At 40.1% G+C, this 26,139-nt stretch overlaps 1 protein-coding gene across 1 annotated transcript in view; it reads left to right on the top strand.

Annotated features, from left to right (window-relative positions):
• The first annotated feature begins 1,050 nt into the window (after positions 1-1,050).
• The window catches only part of LOC136874015 (proton-coupled amino acid transporter-like protein pathetic), a 236,015-nt gene continuing 210,926 nt past the window's right edge, over positions 1,051-26,139 (top strand). The window contains exon 1 of the mRNA XM_067147476.2: positions 1,051-1,185. Coding sequence (XP_067003577.2) covers positions 1,171-1,185 — 15 coding nt within the window. The 5' untranslated portion in view covers positions 1,051-1,170. The remainder of the gene's footprint in view (positions 1,186-26,139) is intronic.

Below are 26,139 nucleotides of genomic sequence, written 5' to 3'. Positions count from 1 at the left end.
GTCCAGTGGTATTTGAAGGTGCTCAAATACGTCAGCCTCGTGTCGGTAGATTTACTGTCATGTAAAAAAACTCCTGCGGAACTAAATTCTGACACCTCGGTGTCTCCGAAAACCTTAAAAAAGTAGTTAGTGGGACGTAAAGCCATTATTATTATTATTATTATTATTATTATTATTATTATTATTATTATTATTATTATTATTATTATTATTATTATTATTATTATTCATTTCTATTTGGAGATAGCCTGGTGTCAATGTTTGCCTACAGTCTTCTAAATTAAAAAAAGTATTTTACTTCTGAATTATATCCTCCTATATCGTTTGCTTTCTTTTTTCTAGCGGTTAAACGTAGCATTAACACATAGAGGGTTTTCGTCTACGCAAGGATGGGGAAGGGCTAGAATTGGGAAGGTAGTGGCCGTGACCTCAGTTAAGGTGTGGAGGTGTTAAACTACGGAAAACCGTCTTCAGGGCTGCCGAATGCAAGCTCACAGCTACGCGACCCTAACCGCGCTGCCAACTCACTCGGCCCTACGACTAATATTCACATAAATAGAAAAAGCATTATGTAGCTATAAAAACAACAAGAGAAAAGTTCTAGAGACTAATAATTTCCTTGTTTTGATCCTTAAATTAACAATGGCCACCATCATCAACACCACGGGGATAAAGATATCTTCAATAACAACACTACTTCCTTCAATCAAAGCTTAATATGGTAAATACACCATTACTTAGGAGCTGAATTTACAAACAAACAAAAAATACGCAACTTTGCAATGTCTTTGAAACAATCTCGTTTGCTTTTATTTTGAAAAGGCTCACGTTGGCTTGTTAGTCTGATAGGGAACAGATACACATTCCCGTGGAAAATAGTTCATTTCGATCCGACAGAACGAGACGGAAAATAGGAGAAAGGGCTCAAAGGTCAGGGCTGACTCTCGTAACAATAATAATCTGATGCGCATAATGAGATTTCCTTGGCCTTGTAACCAATTTATTACCTCCAACGTAGGTCACAGGAGAGCAGTAGCCGTTACTCGTTATCAGTGATAAGACATTCAGCATTGTTCTGTACCTGGAGATCAATAAAGGGACCCATCTATGGCTATTGCGGTGTCGTACGAACTGTAAGTGAACAGATTTGACAAGTTTGCGCACCTAGATATGAACAAGTGGTCGGTAAGTAAATAGATGTTCACCGGAAATATTCATGTGATTAATCTGGAATAACAATCTGAGTGGTTCACTTAATGATTCAGTAAAACCCCAAAACTATTTAGTACCCACCTATAGCTTGGGCGCCCGCAGGATTCTTACCAGGTAGGGATGGGGGCACATTAACATTTTTCCAGGTCAACTTTCCTGCTATAAAGGATATATATTATTTCCGTTTCATTACCTACTTAGATGATGATGATGATGATGATGAGACGCACCCAACCCCCCTCCACGCGCCTCCATTTTTCGTTGCATTTCTTACTTCGTTAAATGCAGTATTTCGCTGCTCTGAAACCGTTGGTTACTTTATGACCACAATGTATAGATATTTAGCCTTTGGTTCAGAGATTTTGACCATAAAAGTTTGCTTTTCCTTTTCTGTGGTTCATTATCAAAAGGTTAAGTTCTTAAAATGGTTAAAAATAATAAAATGAACATTTTCGTATTTCCAAAAATTAGAAATCAAGCACTTCATTAAAATGGTAATGTTAACCCAGTTGGCCGATTCTCTAAACAACTGGATATATTTTGAGATAACTCCAAATCACTATGTTAAATTAAACTGTAGAAATATCCCTAAAACCCAACCTGGCTAATAATTTGAATAGCACACACAATGCAATAATTTGTCAGTTACTTAAACCTGACGTTTCCAAAGTTAATATATATTTTGTACTCACCGTTGCAGTGAATCGCCACGTTTATCCCCTTCTTCACAGCCGATCATGAACACTTCTTAGAATAATGAAACACTTGCACGAAGTGACAAACTTTGTAATGTTCATCTTATTTCCTCACATACTTAGTTTACTAACTCTATGCTTAGTTTCACGGCAGTGGTAAAAAGCACTGGCTAAGCAAATGTTCTGTCGATCCATAAATGAGAATTAAAAAAATGTACGAATCAAAAAAATAATTTTACTGATTTACCAGCGTTACGAATATAAATGGAAATTAAGGCTTAGTTTTGTAATACGATTTCTAGCAAACACATTCATTAAACCAAAACATATCTAACACTTTACAAATAGCATCCATTATTTTTATATACATGGACGTAAACCTTACAAAAATAGTTTAAATGAAAAAATTACATAATATGTCCTTAAACATCAGAATCAGGTAAAAGAAGTTGCATTCTTCTAGGAGCCTCTCTAGCAAATCGTGTGAGAACGTTTTTAATAAACTTCTGTGTGTCCTCTGCCACTCTTTCACGGTGCAAGGACAGCATGCAAAGCCCACTAAAGTCGATCGCTTGTCATTGTTGATCTAAGCCAAGAATTTACCCTGCGAAGCGAGTTGAAACTCCTCTCCGCTGTGCAAGTTGTCGCGGGCAGGGAAACACAAATCTCTAAAACAACACCTACGCTTGGGTAAAAATCCTTACTTGGTTTTAAAAGTTCGAGGAAATTCATATCTGGTTTACACTCCTTAGTTTGCCACACGTCATACCACAATTCTGCGTCCACCATTAACCTGTCTATTTTGTAGACATTAGAAACAACTTTCAAGGAATGAAAAAAAACTTCCTTTTTTTAATGTTTTCATAAGACAAGGCTGGAGAGAATACAGCATCAGTATGGTCTGGTTTTGTTCTCCAAAACTCGATTCTAGAGACTGTATCAGTAGTCCGTATAGGGAATGTAGATTAAAACTCTGTCATAGTCCTCAGCCCTAGTTTCATTGTGGTTCGCCCTGTGACGCTGCTTGGCAGCGAGGCGAGGGAGCGTTATTTCACACCCACTATTAGAAGCTGTGTCATCAGCGTCTATCATTGTTCTTTGAAAGTGGGTAATTGCGTCTGATCCTTGCTTTTTAAAAAGGTCCAGAAGCAACAAGATATGTTCTCTAACTTTGAAGAGGAGTTTGTTACGACTTCTAAAATGTCACTGAATTTTTCCATTACGTGCATTGCAACCAGTAAAGACCGAGTTCGATGCTGAACAGTGAAGGTTATGAGCACGTTGTCGAGTCTTGGAATTGAAACTTCGGCAGTTGGAAATATTTTCGAGAGCCTTCTGAAAAAAGCCTGATGCTTTTGTACTTTGAGGACCATCTTGTTTCACAGAAAAGAGCTAAGTTGAAGATCTGCTTCCTTTCACGAAAAATGTTTCCTTGATGGTACCTGGCATATTCTTCATAAAAGAGAGTTCACTGAGGTCGTTTATTACCAGGTTAAGTTTATGATTAGCACAGTGACAGAAAATAGCCTTTTGGTACCTATCTTGTATTAATTTTGCAACACCACTTTCATGTCCTGCCATAGTAGAGTTCTATTTTTAGACCACATAGTTTGGTTTAATCCAGAGCAGAGCTTGTTAAAAAATTCAAAATTAAGGTTGCAACTGGCTTGGCGTTCATTTCCAATAACATTGCCTTGAGGAACCACCTTCTTAATGATTACAGGATCAGATAACACTTCACCTACTCTAATTTTCTGAGTTCGATTTTTTAGACCACATAGTTTGGTTAAATCCAGACCAAAGCTTGTTAAAAAGTTCAAAATTAAGGTTGCGACTCACTTGGCATTCATTTCTTCCAAAGGCTGAAACCCAAGGAATTCTTTACGTACTTTCAAATCATCACTCGATATATTCTTGACGAACCAAATTCCAATAGACAGCTGCTTGGTTCCGTATATGTCAGCTGTCTCGTCAGCAATAACAGAAAAGACATTGCATGAATTTGTTTCCGTAACCAGCATCTCTCGTAATTCCTGTTCACGAAATCTCATCATTTCATTCTGAATTCGATGAGAAGTGTACTTGGCATCTTTTGCAGAATTTGAGAGGTGTTCTTGTACTACAGCATCTCTCGCTTCCAGGCGGAATTCCAATAAATCATGGAAAATTTCGCTGTCTGACGTTTTCCCTCGAAGCGAGATATCATGGATGCCACTGAAAATGATAATTGACAAAACTGATTCCACTTTCTATCAATTTTTTTAATCTAATGGTGGAGACTACTGTTGATTTGATCAGCTATCGTGAGTCCCCTTCCTTCATAGATATTCACAAAATTTTCGTCTTTTCTGATAATTCTCTATGCCAGCTCTCTGGTGCTGGCATTGAAGTCCTTTATTTTGTGAAAGGTTTCGCAATGAATGTCCTTTGAAGAACTTTTTTAACGCTCGGCTTGAACAGAACACAAGTTCGTCATAAAGCGCCCTTACGTTTACGAGAATAGCGTAGCAACGTAGAGTAATCCTTCAACCGCTGGTGTCTGAAAGCGCGGCTGTCTCCAGCTTGCATATCACCTTTGAAAATCGTACGTTACTCGTGGAGAAAGAATTCGTTCTTAAGAGTGTCACATAAATTTTCCTGCGTTAAGAATATGTCAGTGTCTTTTCTGTCATTTCCGTCTTTCAGAAACACTTCAATAACAATCCCACCACTTGAAGTTCCGCCTTATCACAGCATTGTTGTATATCTTGTGAAGATTCCAGTTCGCGAACGCTGCACCCTTAGGTCTGTTCCACACTGTCATTTGACGCACTTATTTCCTCAGAACTTTCAGCCCCTCATTTAAGTTACTAAGTTTAGCCTTTTTGAAAAACCGTCTTATATCCATTACTAATGCATGAAAATCGCCAAATCGTTTGATTTTATTAGTAGGCCTACTAATGTATAACAACTAAGTTAAATAGATAAACATTACTAAATCCCTTGTCACTGTAATAGCCGCTTTGATAACAACACAGACATCGTAAGATAAATGAACTATTATACAATGAGTTGATTGCGTAGTTGGTTTAACACTACAGGTTAAGAACCTACAACAAAAATGGCAGGCTGCCATTCTATTATAGCAATCGTCACTTTGTTCACAGGAAATTAGTCACCGTACTATTGCACGCCTTGAAAATAACAATTTACAGCATTTCGCAGCACGAATAACGATCGCGGTAAGATGAAATGGCGTAAAATTAGATGAGAACACAATAAATAATCCGCTTTGTAAGCACGACCACTGTCGACCATACAGGACTCTTTTTACCTGTCAGCAAACACGACCTTGGTTTAGGGCAAAGAGGATAGAATGTTTAGGGGTTGAGCTTCGCTAGAGGCACAGCGTATCGAAGAAGAAGTGCGACATCTTCACGAGTTACCGTAGACCGCCGCACAGATGGCACTGCCATCCACAGTGATGACTGATGGATGACTGAGCGCGAGGATAACAGAGGCATTATCGGGACTACTACTTCAAAATCTACTAAGAAACTCAAGCATGCAACTGACATTTGAAAATGATTTCATCTGCTGGACACTTTGGAATATTTCCTGGATGATTTCGCTGCCTTCGAAGTAACCAGCTCCCTTCTGCGGAAGAAGAATCAATAATAATAATAATAATAATGTTATTTGTTTTACGTCCCACTAACTACTTTTTAAGGTCTTCGGAGACGCCGAGGTGCCGGAATTTAGTCCCGCAGGAGTTCCTTTACGTGCCAGTAAATCTACCGACACGGGGCTGTCGTATTTGAGCACCTTCAAATACCCCCGGACTGAGCCAGGATCGAACCTGCCAAGTTGGGGTTAGAAAGCCAGCGCCTTAACCGTCTGAGCCAGTCGCCCGGCGGAAGAAGAATCGACATTTCAAGTAGTGAAATACGAGTTTTGGTAGCAAACACAGCACATGATCTTCACAGCACCCCAACTGTGATGCCTTCACTTTAATAAAATCTAAGTGATCCAAGCACTCGAAGAAATTATCACCCCATAAACTATACATACACGATAGCTTTTCCGCAACAATGTTTTCCACTCGCAACAACACATTATAAACACTTTCCGACGTATACGGCAGATATGTGGCGCTTTGCATTGAGCCGTAATCTTCAATTAGTGTCAGGGAAGCAGGCACATTATCAGTCGGTTTGCTGAAAAGGAAAGGACGACATAAATCACACTGAATCACTTTTGAAATAGTAGTATAATGCAGGGATTCGGCCGCCTCCTCCGCCGCCCGCCTCCTCCTCCTCCGCCACCTCCGCCGCCGCCCGCGGGAAATTTGAATTTTGGCGGGAAATTTGAATTTTGGCGCGAGATTTGAATTTGTAAACAAAGCCACGTGCTTTTTGACAGCTGTCATCGACAACAACGCATCGCTAACCTCACTGCTGCCATCTTGACGGGCTTAAACCTCACTAGTGCCAACTTAACCTAACTAGCGTGAGGTAAACAAAGCCACGTGTTTTTTGACAACCACGTGCTTTTTGACAGACAACAACGCATCGCTAACCTCAGTACTGCCATCTTGACGGGCCTAAACCTCAGTAGTGCCAACTTAACCTAACTAGTGCGAGGTAAACAAATCCACGTGCTTTTTGACAGCCACGTGCTTTTTGACAGATTTGTAAACAAAGCCACGTGCTTTTTGACAGACAACAACGCATCGCTAACCTCAGTACTGCTATCTTGACGGGCCTAAACCTTAGTGGTACCAACTTAACCTAACTAGCATGAGGTAAACAAAGCCACGTGCATTTGACAGCCACGTGCTTTTTTGACAGCTGTCATCCGCCATCTTTGAGCACTGTGCTGCCCTCTATATCGCAGTAGCTGCAAAATTCGTCACCTGTCATCGGCAGTGCTGCCATCTTGACGGGTCTAAACCTTAGTGCTACCAACTTAACCTAACTAGCGCGAGGTAAACAAAGCCACGTGTTTTTTGACAGCTGTCATCCGCCATCTTTAATCTATAGAGCACAGTGCTGCCCTCTTTAGCTACTTACCTTTGAAATGTGGTGGCGGATAATTTGAAAAATGCTTTTTGACAGCAGCCATCTTGCATCGCAAACCTCAGTGCTGCCCTCTTTAGCTAGTTACCTTTGAAATGTGATGGCAGGCAATTCCACATGACAGCAGTCATCTTTAATCAAGAGAGCACCGTGCTGCCCTCTATGTGGTGGCGGCAAATAGAAAAATTCTACATGCTCTTGTTTGGAAACAAACTCACGCGCTTTTTTGACAGCCGTCATCCACCATCTTTAATCAACAGAGCACAGTGCTGTACTCTTTAGCTAGATACCTTTGAAATGTGGTGGCGGCAATTTGAAAAATTCTATGTGCTCTTGTTGGGAAACAAAGCCACGTGCTTTTTTGACAGCTGTCATCCGCCATCTTTAATCAATAGAGCACTGTGCTGCTATCATGCGGGCAATTTCGTCAGCTGTCATCCGCCATCTTTAATCCAGAGAGAACAGTGCTGCACTCTATGTGGTGGCGGTAAATTCCATGTGCTTTACAAACCTATGTGCTTTTCTGACAGCTGTCATCCGCCATCTTTAATCCAGAGAGAACAGTGCTGCACTCTATGTGGTGGCGGTAAATTCCACGTGCTTTACAAACCCATGTGCTTTTCTGACAGCTGTCATCCGCCATCTTTAATCCAGAGAGAACAGTGCTGCACTCTATGTGGTAGCGGCAAATTCTACGTGCTTTACAAACCTATGCGCTTTTCTGTCATCCGCCATCTTTAATCTAGAGAGAACCGTGCTGCACTCTATGTGGTGGCGGCAAATTCTACGTGCTCTTATTTGGAAACAAATTCTACTCGCTCTTCAGCTGTCATCCACCATCTTTAATCAAGAGATCACCGTGCTGCCCTCTTTGTGGTGGCGGGTAATTTGAAAAAATTATTTTCGACAAGCAGCCATCTTTAATCCAGAGAGAACAGTGCTGCCCTCTTTAGCTACTTACCTTTGAGGCGGTTAATTTGAAAAATTCTTTTCGACAAGCAGCCATCTTTAATCCAGAGAGAACAGTGCTGCCCTCTTTAGCTACTTACCTTTGAGGCGGTTAATTTGAAAAATTCAGCTGCCATCTTTAATCCAGAGAGAACAGTGCTGCCCTCTTTAGCTACTTACCTTTGAGGCGGTTAATTTGAAAAATTCTATTTAACAAGCTGCCATCTTTAATGAAAAGGGCATCGTGGTGCTATCTTGCGGGTAATATTTTACGTCACAGCTGTCATCCACCATCTTGCATTGCTAACCTTAGTGCTGCCCTCTTTAGCTACTTACCTTTGAAACAAAAAATCTATTTGACAAGCTGTCACCCGCCATCTTGCATCGCAAACCTCAGTGCTGCACTCTATGTGGTGGCGGATAATTTGAAAAAATCTTTTTGACAGGCAGCCATCTTTAATCCAGAGAGAACAGTGCTGCCATCTTTAGCTACTGCCATCTTACATCGCTTACCTCGCTGCTGTACTCTATGTGGTGGCGGTTAATTCGAACAAGTTTAATCACGCATCGGGCAAGCTAGAGTAAGCACGTGCTGTTGTGATGACGTCATCATGCCTGCTTAGACTTGTCCGTTTTCTTAAGAGTAAGCCGATGTAAAGGAATGTGGTAGCGGTAAATTCGAACAAGTTTAAACATGCATCGGGAAAGCTAGAGTAAGCACGTGCTGTTGTGATGACGTCATTGTGCATGTTTAGACCTGATCGTTTTTCTTAAGAGTAAGTCGGAGAAAAGCAATGCAATAAGTACAACATTTTTGAATGCGATCAAATATTTATTTACAAATGTACTACAACAGTGTTCGTTTTTTTGCTGCTGACAAGGTTGGTGTGCTTCTTAACAACGTATGCTTCTGAAATGCCTCCTGCAACATTCAAATTAAACAAAGCATTTAGAAATATATTATACTAAGTATGTTATGCTTTACAGAGAAGATCATGTACTTCTTACCTTGCTGTTATTCCTTTACGGAATCATCATCATCATCATGAGGTACTAGAGAAAGTTCATTCATACACTGTGTACAGTGTTCAATCCTCGGATTTGGTCCATCCCAATCATCATCACCATTTTCTCCTCGATGCTTGTAATGTCGTTCAAAAGTTCTGCATAAAGCTACTTCGATTGACATCTTACTGTGTAGAGGAAGGATGTCCCAAAAATTATGCACGTAAGAGGCAGCGTACGTATATAAAAATCCTGGTGGTAAGTATTGAATAAGATGTTTCCGCATCGACGATCTACGTTTATAGAACATCTTAATAGCCTCACTCACTCGTGAAACATAAATAAGATATTGCGTATGAGCATGCAAACAGCATGCACATTTACAGTTTTGTTCCATAGCGTACGATGTCGAAGCACACACTAATGAAAATGATAAAGATCTATTCTTATTTATAGTCTCGTAACAATATTCGTTAGCGGATGGTAAGTAACATCACTCATATGAATAATAAGACAATAGGCTGCTGTGTTAGCAGGAATGTTTTCAGATGTTTCAAATTCTAAACTAATATCAACTGGAGATTCTTTTATAGATTCTTCATGATAAGAGCAGTCTATAACTACAATCGGTGCTTTATTTTTAAATTCTTGAGGTGTAAATAGCGGACGATCTTCTTTCTGATAATATGATGATTGGAATTTGCAAAACATGTCATAGAGCATCCCAAACTTATTTTTCTCAAAGTTAATGTCGATGTTTTCGTAGGGATACGTAATTCCGTTGAGATATAGTCTAACGTGTCTTAATTTGCAGTGATCAAACAGTGATCTATCTTTTTCGTGATTGAATTTACGATTAGTTTGAAATCCAAAAATAATGTACAAGGGCTTCTCAGTAAAACGTGATGTTTTAACAGCCCAGCTATGCTTGTTTGTAGGTGGTAACACAGGATATTCATGCAGCTCCCAACTTCTAAAACGTATAGGTAATGGTGTATCATTTTCTACAATCTTGAGCAATCGAAGTTTTTCACGATCAGATAAGGTTACATGTGGGATCCGCCACAGTATACGATGCAGTGTTATTTTCGATTCTACAGGTGTTTCTACTGCTTTAAGAGAATTGTAATCACTTCGATCACGGATTAGAATAAGCTCTTGTTTTGCGTTGATTATAATACGTGTAAAGTCTTCTGCGAATCCAAAAATATGTTTCAGTGATAACATACCCGTAAAAGTTCCATCCTCATTAATCATCCAGTTGTTAGTAGCTTTTGGACACCATCCAGCCATCCGCAAAAGATTACTTTCTTCATCACAGAAAGAAGGGTAGAGTTTCATTGTACTTGTAATACCAACATTCTTCGTTCGATCTATTTCAACATTATTTACCTCATATCGCGCTTCAGAAAAGAGAAAAGCTAGAGCATGGTTGTTTAGTTGTGAAGTGCTTGGTCCCCTTCCATCAGACTTTTCTAATCGTCCTTCAATATAGAGGTAGCTTTCGTGTGGTAAGGTGTAAACATCTTGTTGATTAATAATAAAATGAATTTCATCATTGTTATTTAATCCAAACGTAAAAGGTTGATAGGAATGAAGCTCACTTCGTACTACACCTTCACGACTTTCTACTGTATTCGTAATGTCTAGCATTTCTTCCATTCTGTTGTAGTAGTGTATATCCTAAATCTTGGAGTATCTGCTTATGGGTATCTGTTAACTCGATGAGTCTCTGCACACATGTAGTATGTCTTCGGAATGTACACCGTGTTTTATAGATGGTTTTCATACTGGTTTAAGATGTAGTTTGTAAGCTACGTACGCGTGCTGATCTAAATGAATAAGCTGATTATGTTTATTTACAAGTCTAAGAGTAATGTTGCTAATGTGTTTTGCAGACACAGGATGATAAAGAACTACTGCTGGTTTCTCACAAATAGTATATCCACGTTCCTCTGTAACAATAAAGTCGTGCAGGACGTGCGAAGGTTGTAGATTACTATTCAAGTCTGTAATAATATTACAAGTAATGTTCACATTATAATCATCGAAGAGTTTCATAGGTTGATCAGACTCGTAACGTACGTTCGGTAGGAGCTCCCTCGATGAAAATCCAAGCAGTGGTCCAATCGAATCAGGTTGTGATTTGAAGTCAATCTTAAATGATGATTCAATAACACATTTATGCGTAATGTTGCTTATAGTGATTGAGAACTTGTAATTATGATTACTAAAACTATCTTCCCCAAACTGATCAATTAACGTACTTTCAATATAGTCATGAATATCATCTACTGTATAACTACCTGAGGGTAGTGTTAGCACATACTCATCGTAATAGAACTTGTCTAACCATCACGCACATTATAGATTTTATTGTAGCTTTCAAACGATACTAGTCCAAGACTATGCGGCTGATAACCAAGTTCGATTGGTGGATTAAAATAGATGGTTGTTTCAGGTCCTTCTCCACGTACAGCAAACGTTCTTTCACTGTTCGTCATCACGTAGACACTAATACACTTTCTCTACTGTCTGGGTTTGATATAAGAATATAAGACATAATCGTCCGCACATGCGTGTATTAAAGTTTTGCACACGGTTTTTATTGTAAACAATGTCTGCACTGCTTCCGAAATAACGTATGAGCTCAAAAGGAGGAGGTAAATCTCCATAGCTATCAAAATACCATACTTTAGATTTACGTTTTACATAAGCAACGTAATGAGTTCCAGGTCCACGACTGTCGTCCAAGTTAATTACGGCACTTTCACGTTCACGTGGACGTGCTGGTAGTTGATCGCGCATATACACTCCTCGAAAATAATGAATTCCTAGTTGTTTAGCAAACGTAAAAACTTCATCATGCGTTAGAGCTCGATATGGCAGTGCATTCAGTAGACGTTTTTTGGAGAAATGTAGATACCAAGCCCTTTCTTGTATGGCGCTAGCTTCATGTTCACACCTTTGCCTCGTAACGCAATTGCCTCCATCGTCTTGTTATGACGTTCACTCTCTTTCAACTGTTGTTTCGCTTCTTCTACAGCTTTGACAGTTCTCGCTACAGCACTAGCACCACCTAGCAATGATCCTAAAGCTGCTAAGCCAGCAAACAGCGCAGGAAGAAATCCTCTTCGTTTTGGTACAGGAATAATTCGCGCACGTTTACTAAATATTGCTCTGCACTTTGGAGAAATTCTCGCTCTTGCTGCGCGTAACGCCTTAGTAATAGCTACACGAGGATTGTATTCCCCTCGAATAGCTTTTTGCGCAGCCTTTATAACATCTTTCCATCCAACAGTTTTTACTTTCTTCTTCTTCTTCATGTCGTTTGGATATCGTTGTTTCACCATGCTGGACACGACTTTACTAGTCAAGAGCAAATCATAAACTAACCGTTGCCTATTGTTTCGTTTAATATATATATTACTATTACGTACTTTATGATTCAGTTATCATGAAGATTATAAAGCAGCAAGACACGCTACCTGTTACCGACATTGTACCACATCTCTTACCTAGTTCTAGTACAACTACAAGAAAACGTTATGGAACGTTGTTTCCTTTTACTGTTCGATGTATTATATCAGGTCCGTCGGGATGCGGTAAAACAAATCTTTTACTCACACTTATTACTTCTGTAAATGGTGTACGCTTCGAGAATATTTACGTTTTCGCAAAGTCACTCTATCAGCCGCTATATACTATTCTACAAACTGTAATGCACGATCCAGTTAAAGATGGAATAAGATATTTTAAATTTAATTCACATGAGCAAGTACCATCACCAGACCATGTGCTTCCTAATTCTCTAATGATCTTTTATGATGTCGCAACAGAACAGCAAAACGTTATTCGTGCATTCTATTGTATGGGTCGACATAAATATGTCGATTGCATCTATTTGTGCCAAACCTATTCTCGTGTGCCTAAGCAGTTGATACGCGACAACGCAAATGTTATTGTGCTTTTTCGGCATGATGAGCGCAACATGCGACATGTGTATAACGATCATGTTAACACTGATATGACATTCGATGACTTTAAACGTATGTGTGCTAAATGTTGGTCATTACACCGTTACAGCTTTTTAGTTATTGATAAAGAAAGTGATTATCGCATGGGTTTAGATCATTTTATATGCATTAACACAGAATTACAGTAACTACTTGATTAAAAACCACCATCATGTTAACATCTAGCAAGGAGATTACAAAACATATCATCCAAGCTCGAAACAATATTCGACGGAAATTTAAAGAGCTTAAACGTATTCAAGCAGACACGGATTTATTTTTAAAAACACAACTAAGTACACCACTCAAAGAAATTTTTAATTCTACTTCATTACCGCAGTCTACTTCAAGTTTTGCTTCTATGCAAACATCATATCATAAAGAGAAGCATGAAGAAGAAAAGCATGAAGAAGATACGGAAGAGAAGAAGCAGGATGTAGATCAAGAAGAGGAAGATAAGGAAGAAGAAGAAGAAGAAGAACTTAATGATACATCACCATCTAAGCGTGTTGAGTTTTTAACTACAGATGTTATTGCAGAAACACCTACTACATCGACGCAAAATCTACCATCTTTTTCTGAGGTTATGATTACACCAGAGTATCGCAATCAGTTTAGAACTTTTATTCAAGATACCTATGGATCTCTCTTTGCACCTTATATAGAAAAACTTTTTACAGGACAAACTGACACTACCTATGGTATTCGCTACGAAGATGACTGTTTCCGGATAGGAAATTCAAATGTTAAGATTAATAGCAACAAACTCATTGTAAAAGGTGTTACCTATAAACCTACGAAAGGACTCTTAGAACTTCTTTTCTCACGAATACCTGACAAGGATATAATTTTACAAGATGATCTTAAAAAGTATAAAGCAATACTTTTTGCTACTGATGCAACACGACGTAATTACAAGAGAACAGAAGCTGTAAATGCGAATAAGAGTTACAAGTATCGTGAGTTTATTTCTAAGCTGTTTCCGACTGCACGTAGTCTAGACGTTATCTACAAGCCTTTGTTGCCGTATGTGGATGTAAGATACTGGAATGACCCAAACTTACTCGTTGAACGATTACAACTTTTAAGAGCATCCCAAGAGGCTGGTCACACTGGTCACGGATCAGAAATTCTAGAAATAGAAAGAGAACTACGTTATGCCGGTATTATTTTGTAATGGCTCGTCAAGAGAAGATCTCACCTGTAAAGGTAAACATCGCACATGAGTTACATAAACCAGCACGTCGCACCTACTGTCGCAGACGCGTTATTACACGAGGAAAAAATGATCTCTGGCAAGCAGACTTAGTAGAAATGATTCCATATGCTTCTAGTAATAAGGGCTATAAGTATCTACTTACTGTTATCGATGTGTACTCAAAGTTTGCTTTTGCACAACCCGTGCGTTCTAAAACAGCAGCTCAAGTTAAAGAAGCATTTAAACATATTGTTGAAGAATCGAAACGCTGCCCAAGGCTTCTTCAAACTGATCAAGGTAAAGAGTTTTACAACAAGGATTTTTCTTCTTACCTCAAGTTACTTGGCATTCAACACTACTCTACGTTCAGCAATCTCAAGGCAAGTGTTGTAGAACGCTTTAATCGTACACTCAAAACAATGATGTGGCGAGAATTTACAGCGCAAGGTTCATATCGTTGGATTGATCTGCTACCTAGACTTTTATCTACCTACAACGATACACCTCATCGCACTATCGGAACAAAGCCACGTCTTGTTACAAAGAATACACCTCGTCTAGATGCTATTCATCTTGTAATCAAAACAGCTGATCCACGTCGCTATCGCTTTAAAGAAGGTGATTTCGTTCGCATCAGCAAACACAAGTCTATCTTTGCAAAAGGATACACACCTAACTGGAGCACTAAAAATTTTTCAAATCAGAAGTGTTAAGCTTTCTAATCCAGTTACGTATTTACTTCGCGATCTCAGAGGACAGCCTATTGAAGGAGGATTCTACATCGAAGAACTGCAGAAACAAAATATCCTGATCACTATTTAGTTGAACGTGTTATTCGACGTCGTGGTAATAAACTGTATGTTAAATGGCTTGGTTTTAATAACAGCTTTAATTCATGGATTAATAAAGAGGATGTACTTTAAATCTTATGTGTGTTTTCTTTTAATCCTCTACGTTTCCTTTCTTCTAAGTCACTAGGACATGCTGTAGGATTAAACAACACCTGTAATATGTTTTGACAATTCATATTTATTTTAGACTATATACATACATTTTTATCCTTTGTTTATGTTACGGTCTTTGACACTCAGTTTTCGTTTTATTGCACCAACAACGACAAGTGCTGCTATATTCTTCTGAGCAGCCAAAGCACTAGGTAATAACACACACACACACACACACACACACACACACACACACACACACACACACACACACACACACACAGCATAACTTTACGAAGCAGATTTTAACAGCTACACGACATACTCTATGCAGGCAGCATGTAACTACGTATCAGGCGAATGTGTTCTAGGGCCGCAGGGGAGATGAAGCACGAAGAAAAGAAGATCAATCACTCTATTGATGAGTCCACGCCCAACATGCTTCCTCATCTTTCTCCCAGCACGTTTCTTCACCTTTTCCTTGTTTACTCTCTCCACAGCCATGATAAGTGTTTATAAGCGAAGACAACTCGTTAGTTTTAGGTCCGTGATACAGTTTAATTAGTTGACATGTACGGCACTGTCTCACAGAAGGTCTTCTAGCTAAACTCACGTGTTCATGATGTAAACTACACGTTTGAAGCTCTGACAAAACGGGATCTTGAGTCCACTCACGAGGCACCTTTTCCCAAATCTTCTTTACAGCATTCGCAGCTACATTAACCAAAAATGCCTTTGGTAATGCATTTAACTCTTCTTCAGTAAAAGTGTTTAGTTTCTTTTTGCATGCATAAAACTTTACGATCGCCTTTTCAACTGCGTTACACTTAGTATCTGTTAGAAATGACATGATGTCTTTACTCTACAAATGTTTCTTTTACACTAAGGTTATTTCGACACTGCACTTTACATATGTTGTTCACTTCCCGGCATGCACTGCGACACAACCAATCAAAGAGCATACCTACATGTTGTAAAGACTGTTTACTTGTTTCTCTGCTATGCTCTTTCGGAAGAGTTTTAAATGATGGGCACCCCAATTCATGCATGTCGATAACTTCACATGATGATGGTAGAAAATCACGCAACCATTCTTTCTTTTCACAACCCTTTAAAAGAACAAGATCTGCTCTTGACAAATGTGCATTAATCATTAAAGGTAGAAAGTAGAAAACGATAAGGTATTCCTTTTTCTTCCCACTTCAAACCTAAATTGATTTCAATCCACTGAGTCTGCTTTTTATCTTCATCTGTTTGCAAACAGTAAGGGAACGGTGGACTAAATACTAAACTAACAAGTTTTGGAGCCCACAACACACTGCAATCTAACACAGCCACCTCTTTAAACACAAATTTGTTTCCGTTTACTTTAAAGCCTTGCACATCAACTATTAATGTTTTCGTCATGTTTGCACTCTACACTCTATCACTGTTTCTCGAAAACTAAAGCTTTTAGTCAACGAACTGGTTTAAACATGCACAATGACGTCATCACAACAGCACGTGCTTTCTCTAGCTTGCCCGATGCGTGATTAAACTTGTTCGAATTAACCGCCACCACATAGAGTACAGCAGCGAGGTAAGCGATGTAAGATGGCAGTAGCTAAAGATGGCAGCACTGTTCTCTCTGGATTAAAGATGGCTGCCTGTCAAAAAGATTTTTTTCAAATTATCCGCCACCACATAGAGTGCAGCACTGAGGTTTGCGATGCAAGATGGCGGGTGACAGCTTGTCAAATAGATTTTTTGTTTCAAAGGTAAGTAGCTAAAGAGGGCAGCACTAAGGTTAACAATGCAAGATGGTGGATGACAGCTGTGACGTAAAATATTACCCGCAAGATAGCACCACGATGCCCTTTTCATTAAAGATGGCAGCTTGTTAAATAGAATTTTTCAAATTAACCGCCTCAAAGGTAAGTAGCTAAAGAGGGCAGCACTGTTCTCTCTGGATTAAAGATGGCAGCTGAATTTTTCAAATTAACCGCCTCAAAGGTAAGTAGCTAAAGAGGGCAGCACTGTTCTCTCTGGATTAAAGATGGCTGCTTGTCGAAAAGAATTTTTCAAATTAACCGCCTCAAAGGTAAGTAGCTAAAGAGGGCAGCACTGTTCTCTCTGGATTAAAGATGGCTGCTTGTCGAAAATAATTTTTTCAAATTACCCGCCACCACAAAGAGGGCAGCACGGTGCTCTCTTGATTAAAGATGGTGGATGACAGCTGAAGAGCGAGTAGAATTTGTTTCCAAATAAGAGCACGTAGAATTTGCCGCCACCACATAGAGTGCAGCACGGTTCTCTCTAGATTAAAGATGGCGGATGACAGAAAAGCGCATAGGTTTGTAAAGCACGTAGAATTTGCCGCTACCACATAGAGTGCAACACTGTTCTCTCTGGATTAAAGATGGCGGATGACAGCTGTCAGAAAAGCACATGGGTTTGTAAAGCACGTGGAATTTACCGCCACCACATAGAGTGCAGCACTGTTCTCTCTGGATTAAAGATGGCGGATGACAGCTGTCAGAAAAGCACATAGGTTTGTAAAGCACATGGAATTTACCGCCACCACATAGAGTGCAGCACTGTTCTCTCTGGATTAAAGATGGCGGATGACAGCTGACGAAATTGCCCGCATGATAGCAGCACAGTGCTCTATTGATTAAAGATGGCGGATGACAGCTGTCAAAAAAGCACGTGGCTTTGTTTCCCAACAAGAGCACATAGAATTTTTCAAATTGCCGCCACCACATTTCAAAGGTATCTAGCTAAAGAGTACAGCACTGTGCTCTGTTGATTAAAGATGGTGGATGACGGCTGTCAAAAAAGCGCGTGAGTTTGTTTCCAAACAAGAGCATGTAGAATTTTTCTATTTGCCGCCACCACATAGAGGGCAGCACGGTGCTCTCTTGATTAAAGATGACTGCTGTCATGTGGAATTGCCTGCCATCACATTTCAAAGGTAACTAGCTAAAGAGGGCAGCACTGAGGTTTGCGATGCAAGATGGCTGCTGTCAAAAAGCATTTTTCAAATTATCCGCCACCACATTTCAAAGGTAAGTAGCTAAAGAGGGCAGCACTGTGCTCTATAGATTAAAGATGGCGGATGACAGCTGTCAAAAAACACGTGGCTTTGTTTACCTCGCGCTAGTTAGGTTAAGTTGGTAGCACTAAGGTTTAGACCCGTCAAGATGGCAGCACTGCCGATGACAGGTGACGAATTTTGCAGCTACTGCGATATAGAGGGCAGCACAGTGCTCAAAGATGGCGGATGACAGCTGTCAAAAAAGCACGTGGCTGTCAAAAAGCACGTGGCTTTGTTTACCTCATGCTAGTTAGGTTAAGTTGGTACCACTAAGGTTTAGGCCCGTCAAGATGGCAGTACTGAGGTTAGCGATGCGTTGTTGTCTGTCAAAAAGCACGTGGCTTTGTTTACAAATCTGTCAAAAAGCACGTGGCTGTCAAAAAGCACGTGGATTTGTTTACCTCGCACTAGTTAGGTTAAGTTGGCACTACTGAGGTTTAGGCCCGTCAAGATGGCAGTACTGAGGTTAGCGATGTGTTGTTGTCTGTCAAAAAGCACGTGGCTGTCAAAAAACACGTGGCTTTGTTTACCTCACGCTAGTTAGGTTAAGTTGGCACTAGTGAGGTTTAGGCCCGTCAAGATGGCAGCAGTGAGGTTAGCGATGCGTTGTTGTCGATGACAGCTGTCAAAAAGCACGTGGCTTTGTTTACAAATTCAAATCTCGCGCCAAAATTCAAATTTCCCGCCAAAATTCAAATTTCCCGCTGGCGGCGGGGGAGGAGGAGGAGGCGGCCGAATCCCTGCATTATACTACTTGAAATATTCCGCACTATGAAACACTAAGTACTCTTTGCTAGAATTCCGCTCACTTAACTCAGGTAAACTGTTTTCCCAGTCTGGTATTTGAATGTCATTTTTGATGTTCACAATTTTTTCCCTGATTTCATCTACAGCTTGTGTCTTCACTGCACGATTTTTACTTTCAATTTCTCTTGCAAGAATACGCATTTGATTAACAAGAGACGTCAATGGGGATTCAGCCCTGTACTCACAGTTTCCGCCAGATAATAACGCAAGTTTAGTCGGTACGTAAATAGACTGCAACGTGTGTAAATTTAGGAAGTCAATGGTAACTCGTGAAGACTCCAGTGTCCTTTGTGAAGCGATTGAATTTTGAGTATCTCTGAGAACATTCTGCCATTTAATGAAAGTTTCATGTGCCTGTGATCCTTTATACAGTGCTTGAGTGGGAATAGCCGAATTTAATGCGTCAATCAGACAGTTTAAATCGCTTGTGAAAATTTCCGTTTGATTACTGTCTTCTAAACCCTGTGTTTTAATACCCCGATAGAATGCTATATCATTACCGGCTGATCTACTGAATAGTTGAAATGCCAGTCTTACCTTCATTCGCTGAAACGAATTAGGATACAAGTGGACAGAGGTCAGTTTGTAGCAAACTTTCAATCCGGAAAATTCAGTAGACGAGTCACATTCATAAACTTTTCTGTAGAATGAATAATCAACAATATTGCCATTATAATAAACTTGTCCTTTGTCATGGAAATGATTTCTTACACATTTAAATATATGTGGCGCGTCTGAAAATGTCCATAATTTTCTGTTGGAGTCAGCTGGATTGGAAAATATAACACTTTCTTTTTGTTACCAGATATTCCTAAGCATTTCCACAACTTTTTATTCGACTGGCTACCATCCGATGTGAAACCAATGATTCGGACACCTACTTGCTCTAATTGTATGATGACTAAACATATCTACAGAACGTATTTTCCCTTATGGTCACTGCCGAGGTCAAATTTCTGAGGTACCGTACGAGGGGTGGCAAAAGTAGCTAGTCGCCATTCGTGATAGCAATAGGGTAGGCGTAAACATATTGGAAATTGAAGCAATGTTTCCACGAGTGGCCTAATGTATGGCATTATTCGAATATTTTTCTTGAATACAAAAATCAATATAACGTCAGCACCATTAAATGATTTACAGAAATGTCCGATTATAACAGATGTTAGGTGACTGCCAGTGACTTCAGTTTATGAAATAATCTGGTTTGATATTAAAAACTGAACATCAACTTTTTAGAATTTTAGTGGGGGCGGGAGGTGCAGACAGTCTTCCCCCTGACGTACTACCACCCCATCACACAGTCATTAAAAGTGATAGGACTTTTCCTCTTGGTGAAACTTACTGCCTGCCTTTTCATCCCGTTTATCATTATACCATTGTCCGCTGTCCATCTCACAACATTGTATAGGTCCCCCTGCAGCCCCACACAATCCTGTAACTTAGTTACGACTCTATACGGTATAGCATCATCCGAAAATAGCTTTATCTGTGATTTCAGATCCTTACTCATATCATCTATACACATGTATGTATGTTCAGTCCTCAGCCCTAAGGCTGGTTGGATCCTCAACACCTCTGCCATCAGCTGTCATCGATGGCCTAGGCACCACAGAAGAGGCGTACTAGGGAAGTGAGAAGTGAGGTAGTGTCCAGTTGATTTCCTCACCGAGCCAGAAGTTGCCATTACATATCAGTCTGCCAAGACCACTGAAATGCATGTATCAACCGAACCTATGAGCAACATTTTCACACCATTCTTTGCAAGGATTGGCTGCATAAGGAATGGCATTACTAGCATCGCTCATACCTCAGTCACTTTCACATTGTCAAAGCCAAGGATAAGACTGGGACAGGTCAATATATTTATATATAAGTTCCAATAATATTGCCTTGAGGGACCCCCCCTTAATGATCACGGAATCAGGTAACGCTTCACATACTCTAATTTTCTGAGTTCTATTTTTTAGAAATTTAGCCACCCATTCAACCACTATTTTATCTAGTCTAATAACCCTCATGTTCATCAGTAATCTCTCATGATCTACCCTATTAAAAGTCTTGTATAGGTCAATAGCGATACAGTCCATTTTACCTCCTGGATCTAAAATATCTGCTAAATTATATCTTGCTGCAATCCTACAAGTTGAACTTCACTGGAATAACCTTTTCTAAACTCGAAATGCCTTCTGTCAAACCAGGTAGTAATTTCGCAAACACCGGGCAAGTTGGCCGTGCGGTTAGGAGTGCCCAGCTGTGAACTTGCATCTGGGAGATAATAGGTTCGAATTTCACTGCCGGTAGTCCTGAAGATGGTTTTCCGTGGTTTCCCATTTTCACACCAGTCATGCTGGGACTGTACCTTAATTAAGGCCACGGCCGCTTCCTTCCATTTCCTAGGCCTTTCTTATCCCATCGTCGCCATAAGGCTGTGTCGGTGCGACTTAAAGCAAAATTGCAACAAAAAATTCACAAACATTTAATATAATCAGAAAGAAAGCTTCCCAGAGCTTACAAACAACACGCCAAGGTGACTGGCCTGTAATTATTCGCTTTATGTTTGTCACACTTTCCCTTGCATACTAGGGCTACTATTGCAACTCTCCATTCATTTGATACCGCTGCTTCATGAATACAGTATTTCAGATATGGCACTAATATTCCAGAAATCTTACAAATCCCAGCTGATTCTCTGGCTTTTAACTTTTGTATCTATTTTTTATACGGCTTTATTATCATAGGTAAATTTTAGTAATTCGCCAGTATTAGTCATCTCCTCTATCTGGACATTATCGTTATATCCAACTACATTTACATATTGCTGACTGAATACTTCTGCCTTCCGGAAGACCTCGCATATACACTCTTCTTATTCATCAATGATCCCTGGAATGTCCTTCCTAGAACCTGTTTCTGCCTTAAAGTATCTATACTGAACCATACTGTTCATGGACCAATAGTATAGATTTTAGTATTGGATATTGGGATTACATAAGACCACCCACGAAGTCATTGTCTTATAGTATATTTCATAAAAGAGCCCAGAAGAAGCGTTCTTGTGTGACGAGAGCTGGAGCGTCATTATGAGAAATCTCCAGAACCTCATTAACGGGAGTTATGTCCCAAGCCAAGCCCCTTAATGAAGATTGGGGACGCATCCCGGATCCCGGCAAAACTCACCTTCGGAGGGAAGAAAGAATTAAATTAATATCTTTGGTTACGGAAGAGTTGCATTGGATTTGATACAAGAATTGCAACCTGCATAATTTCTGCTTTATTTTGATATGCATTAGGGCTGCAATCATAAATGCATTCGTTAAATAAGGTACTTGACGTGCGTTGTGCGGGAAAACTTCGAGTCGCGGGCGCGCGTATCCTGCACGCGATCAAGTGGCGTGGTTACGCTAACTTGATTATAAAAGCAAGGCCGCCTGGCATATCAGTCTCATTCTTTGACCGTAAGGCTGCTTGAACGAAGTCGTCATGCTACAAGTCGGCACTGCGAACAACATCTTGTCTTCGAGCTGCACATACAACTAGTACTACTGTATCTGCGAGGAATTACCCCTGCATCAAGCCAGAACGAGCTTTACATCATCATTGCGAGGAAGCCACAACCGGAGCTGAAGCCAACACGACAACGGGAATCGATCCAGGAACGTTGGGTGTACCTGATCAGCGCGACGTCGAAGGGGACATCTTCCAACCATCCAAGGAGCTGTACGAAGGACTCACGCAAGATAGGATGTCTCCAAGTGTTCACCAGTATCTGCTGCAACCGTCGCAGTTTGTCATGATGTGGTAAATTCAGTGGTCCACAGGGAGGGCCGCTCCGTCATGTCATCAATCACATAAGGTCAGAGCTTTCCAATTCCGTTTCAAGCATGTCATTTAAATTTAGATAGGAATAGGGGGGCCGTCAGTCGACAGGTTAGTTATGGTAGGAAAATTCTTTGTAATATAGAGCTAGGCCTCAAGCTCGAACCCCGTACATTAGGGTACATGATAGTTTGTAGATTCCTTATTGGTGTGTTTATATTTCATTTCGATTGTATTAGATTAGCGTACGTGTTATCTTCATGGATCAGGTCGAACTCCCTTGGTCATGATAGGTTAGTCTAACAGGCAGGCACTATTTATTGTGTCGCGTTCAGGCATTTGTCTCTGCAGACATAGGCTGTATAGTCGAGACCAGGATTCAACCCGTAATTCACCCAGCTTTACTGACAGGGCGAGCAAGTCCGAATGTTTGAGAGATGTGAGCATTATGCATGTAGCTGACTGTATGTATTGAGATGAGAAAGCCCAGCACAGTTTGAGAGTGTATTGGATGCATTAGAGATGCCGTATTATGGCCATGTGACTATCGCTTATTGATTTATGTCTTTGTGTTATCAAGGTTGAGCCCATGGGAGGCGGAAATAAGATTTGTTATATTGCTGGTGATATTGAGATGAGGGCGGATAGCCCAGGTGTATTTAAAGAGTGCTTTTAGCAGCCAGATTACGTGAGTTGAAAGACGAGGTTTTTTAGCCGGCAGCCAGCTGAGCTCGTAAATTATGTGGACTGCTGCTCGTGAAGTGTTCGAGTGGTGAGGGTTGGTGTGTCTGACGTCACAGTCTTGAAACTCGGTTATATTTCTGTCTGCAGCGTGTCGAGTGTGTAAGGGGGGAGTAGACGTCCTTGATGTTTTGGAACGCAGGGAGAGATTTTTGTTCTATTTGTTCTACTTTAATTTTAAAACTGGCCCGTTTGATATTGTCACTTTGGATATGTTGGTTGCGTTCTTTTTAGACTGTTCGTATATGAATATTATACGCCTTACTCTTCATGGGACCAGGGTTCGTGACCGAGTCAGGACACTGTACATTATGTGTTCATATTTGTTTGCACCGGGGTTCGATGGTACGAGGCATAGTAAAATTTATGGGAACTACTGTTAGATGTGTATTTCAGCAGATATCCATCTTTCTAGATTTCGTTACTTACACAATTGTAACATGCTTGTTACAGCACAGCTGTTTCGTGAAGGCAGTGAACTGGTTGTCATCGGCTCAACGTTATCTTTACACCAAGCATTTTGAAAGCTCTTATATTTTGTAAATAGATTTTGTTTATGTAATAAATCCCTATTTGTTAAACTTTGAATGCAGCGAAGTTTCTGTTAGATTTTTTTTATTTTAGCTGATTCTTACCTGATTAGTCACATATCCTAGTGTTTTATCTTTATGTTGCCCATTGTTCCTCATGTATCCCTGAGAAGAGCGCTATTTGATGGCCGAGCAAGGATATGTGTTCAGGTAAGACTATGTGCACAAGCTCACGTTTGTGAGAGTTCTTTCACTACTGTACTCTGGGTTCGAGACCGGCTTTCGCCTGGCCGGAACCATAGAGTCCTGTAGGGCACAATACATATCCTTCCATTGCTCCCTAAAATTCAAATGGTTTCCAATTATGTTTGCCATCATGTTAGACTTAGCTAACGTTTTCGCTAAATTCAATTTCCTATTAAGCTTCTTCAATCTATCCTTACTTCCACAACCATTCCTATTTTTCTTTTCTGATCTGCACTTCCTTCTCAATCTCTTTATTTCCCTGTTACAATATAATAGGTCTTCCCGTTCCTTACTACTTTTAAAAGTACATATCTGTTTTCACACTCCTCAACAACTGACATAAACCCAATCCATGGGCTGTTTACATTTTTAACTTACAATTTTCCATTGATCATAATTGCTTTTTAAAAATTCCCAATGCCTTCCTTATCAACCATGTGTATTGCTTAATAGCCCTTCTTTTACGACATTCGTTTCTATGTTTTTATTTTTAGGTTAGTTTGCAAGTTTAAAAGCGTAGCCTACATAAGTATCCTTTACACTGTAGTAGAACTGAGAAATGCCCCTGCAGCGAAAGTTTAGAAATACCTGAGACCAAGATAAACCGGATCGTTATCTCATAGTACAGCACTTATTAACAGGCTAAAGTTGGTCATTTCCAGCACATACTGCAATATGGTAGGTGATATCAATTGCTACTTTTCCATTTAATTCAATCGTAATAGCCGATGCTGTTTGCTACACACATGGTACCAATGCGTTTCGACTAGGGGACTCCCATTCACCGTCGTTCGGTGTGCAGGAATACAAGAGACGATTTGACGATTCACGCTGTAGTTGTGTCATGAAATTTAGGTCTATGTAAACTAATTCTATTGAATTACCATATACGAAGCGAAGCAAAAATGTAAAGTTTCTAACTCACATACTAAATGTTCACAGGGTGTTCCCAAAATATGGAAAGTAATTTGTGGTGGGGGAGGGTAGTAATATATCCCAAAACAAGACAAAAAATACCTATAAATATATGTCTTACGGTCACAGACTTCCTAACTTTGTAAGGGAAGTATTGGTAAGCCCAGTAGCCTTACCTCGCGCATCCCACGTCGAGTAGCATGTTGGTGTCCCAGCAGAGGTATTGCATTCTAATGCCAGGAGCCTTAAAAATGTCCACCATGCACCTGAATATGCCACCTCATTGGTTGCCGGACACGTTCAAACATTTCAGGCATTTCACATATTTCATGGCAGCCTTGTTCCGCGTGTAGGAGAAATACTGCAATGTATTCCAGATAATAAACAAGCGTTGCTAAATACAAACTCTATTACAAGAAAATATCAACATCCAAAGTGAAGCTGCAGTACATCCTTACACTTTGTAGACATACTTCGTCGGTGTCACTTGTCTTTGCGAAAAATCAATTCGTCGAAACCACGTCGACGGTCACTGGTATCCTTAACAACACCTCTTGCTTCACGTCATCAGTTGATTCGAGTTACGAGTCATGAATATGTTTTTCTACTTGGAAGACATGTGTAAATCTGAAGGTAACAGATCAGGTTAGCAAGGTGAGTGCTGAAAATAGTATCGTATTGAGTTATGCGGTTCGTACATTGTAATGCAATGACAGCATCTCCTTGTCTGACATCTGAAGCTTTTGTACTGCGCAGTAGAAGCAGTCCGCTGGTATTTAATAACACGAGTTATTCCCTCTAACATACATCTTTTCATTGGTGATAGTTTATTTCCGGATATTATTTGATCTAATTCGCAACCCAGTGACTGGGCGTAGCGCTTTGCGACGTCCGATAGCGGTCGAACAAGCTGCCTCCTTGCCTACAAACATG

This window comes from Anabrus simplex, chromosome 5 (assembly GCF_040414725.1).
Source record: "Anabrus simplex isolate iqAnaSimp1 chromosome 5, ASM4041472v1, whole genome shotgun sequence".
Taxonomy (NCBI): domain Eukaryota; kingdom Metazoa; phylum Arthropoda; class Insecta; order Orthoptera; family Tettigoniidae; genus Anabrus; species Anabrus simplex.
Note: the sequence above shows the minus strand (reverse complement) of the source record. Positions and strands in the feature narration are given on the sequence as shown.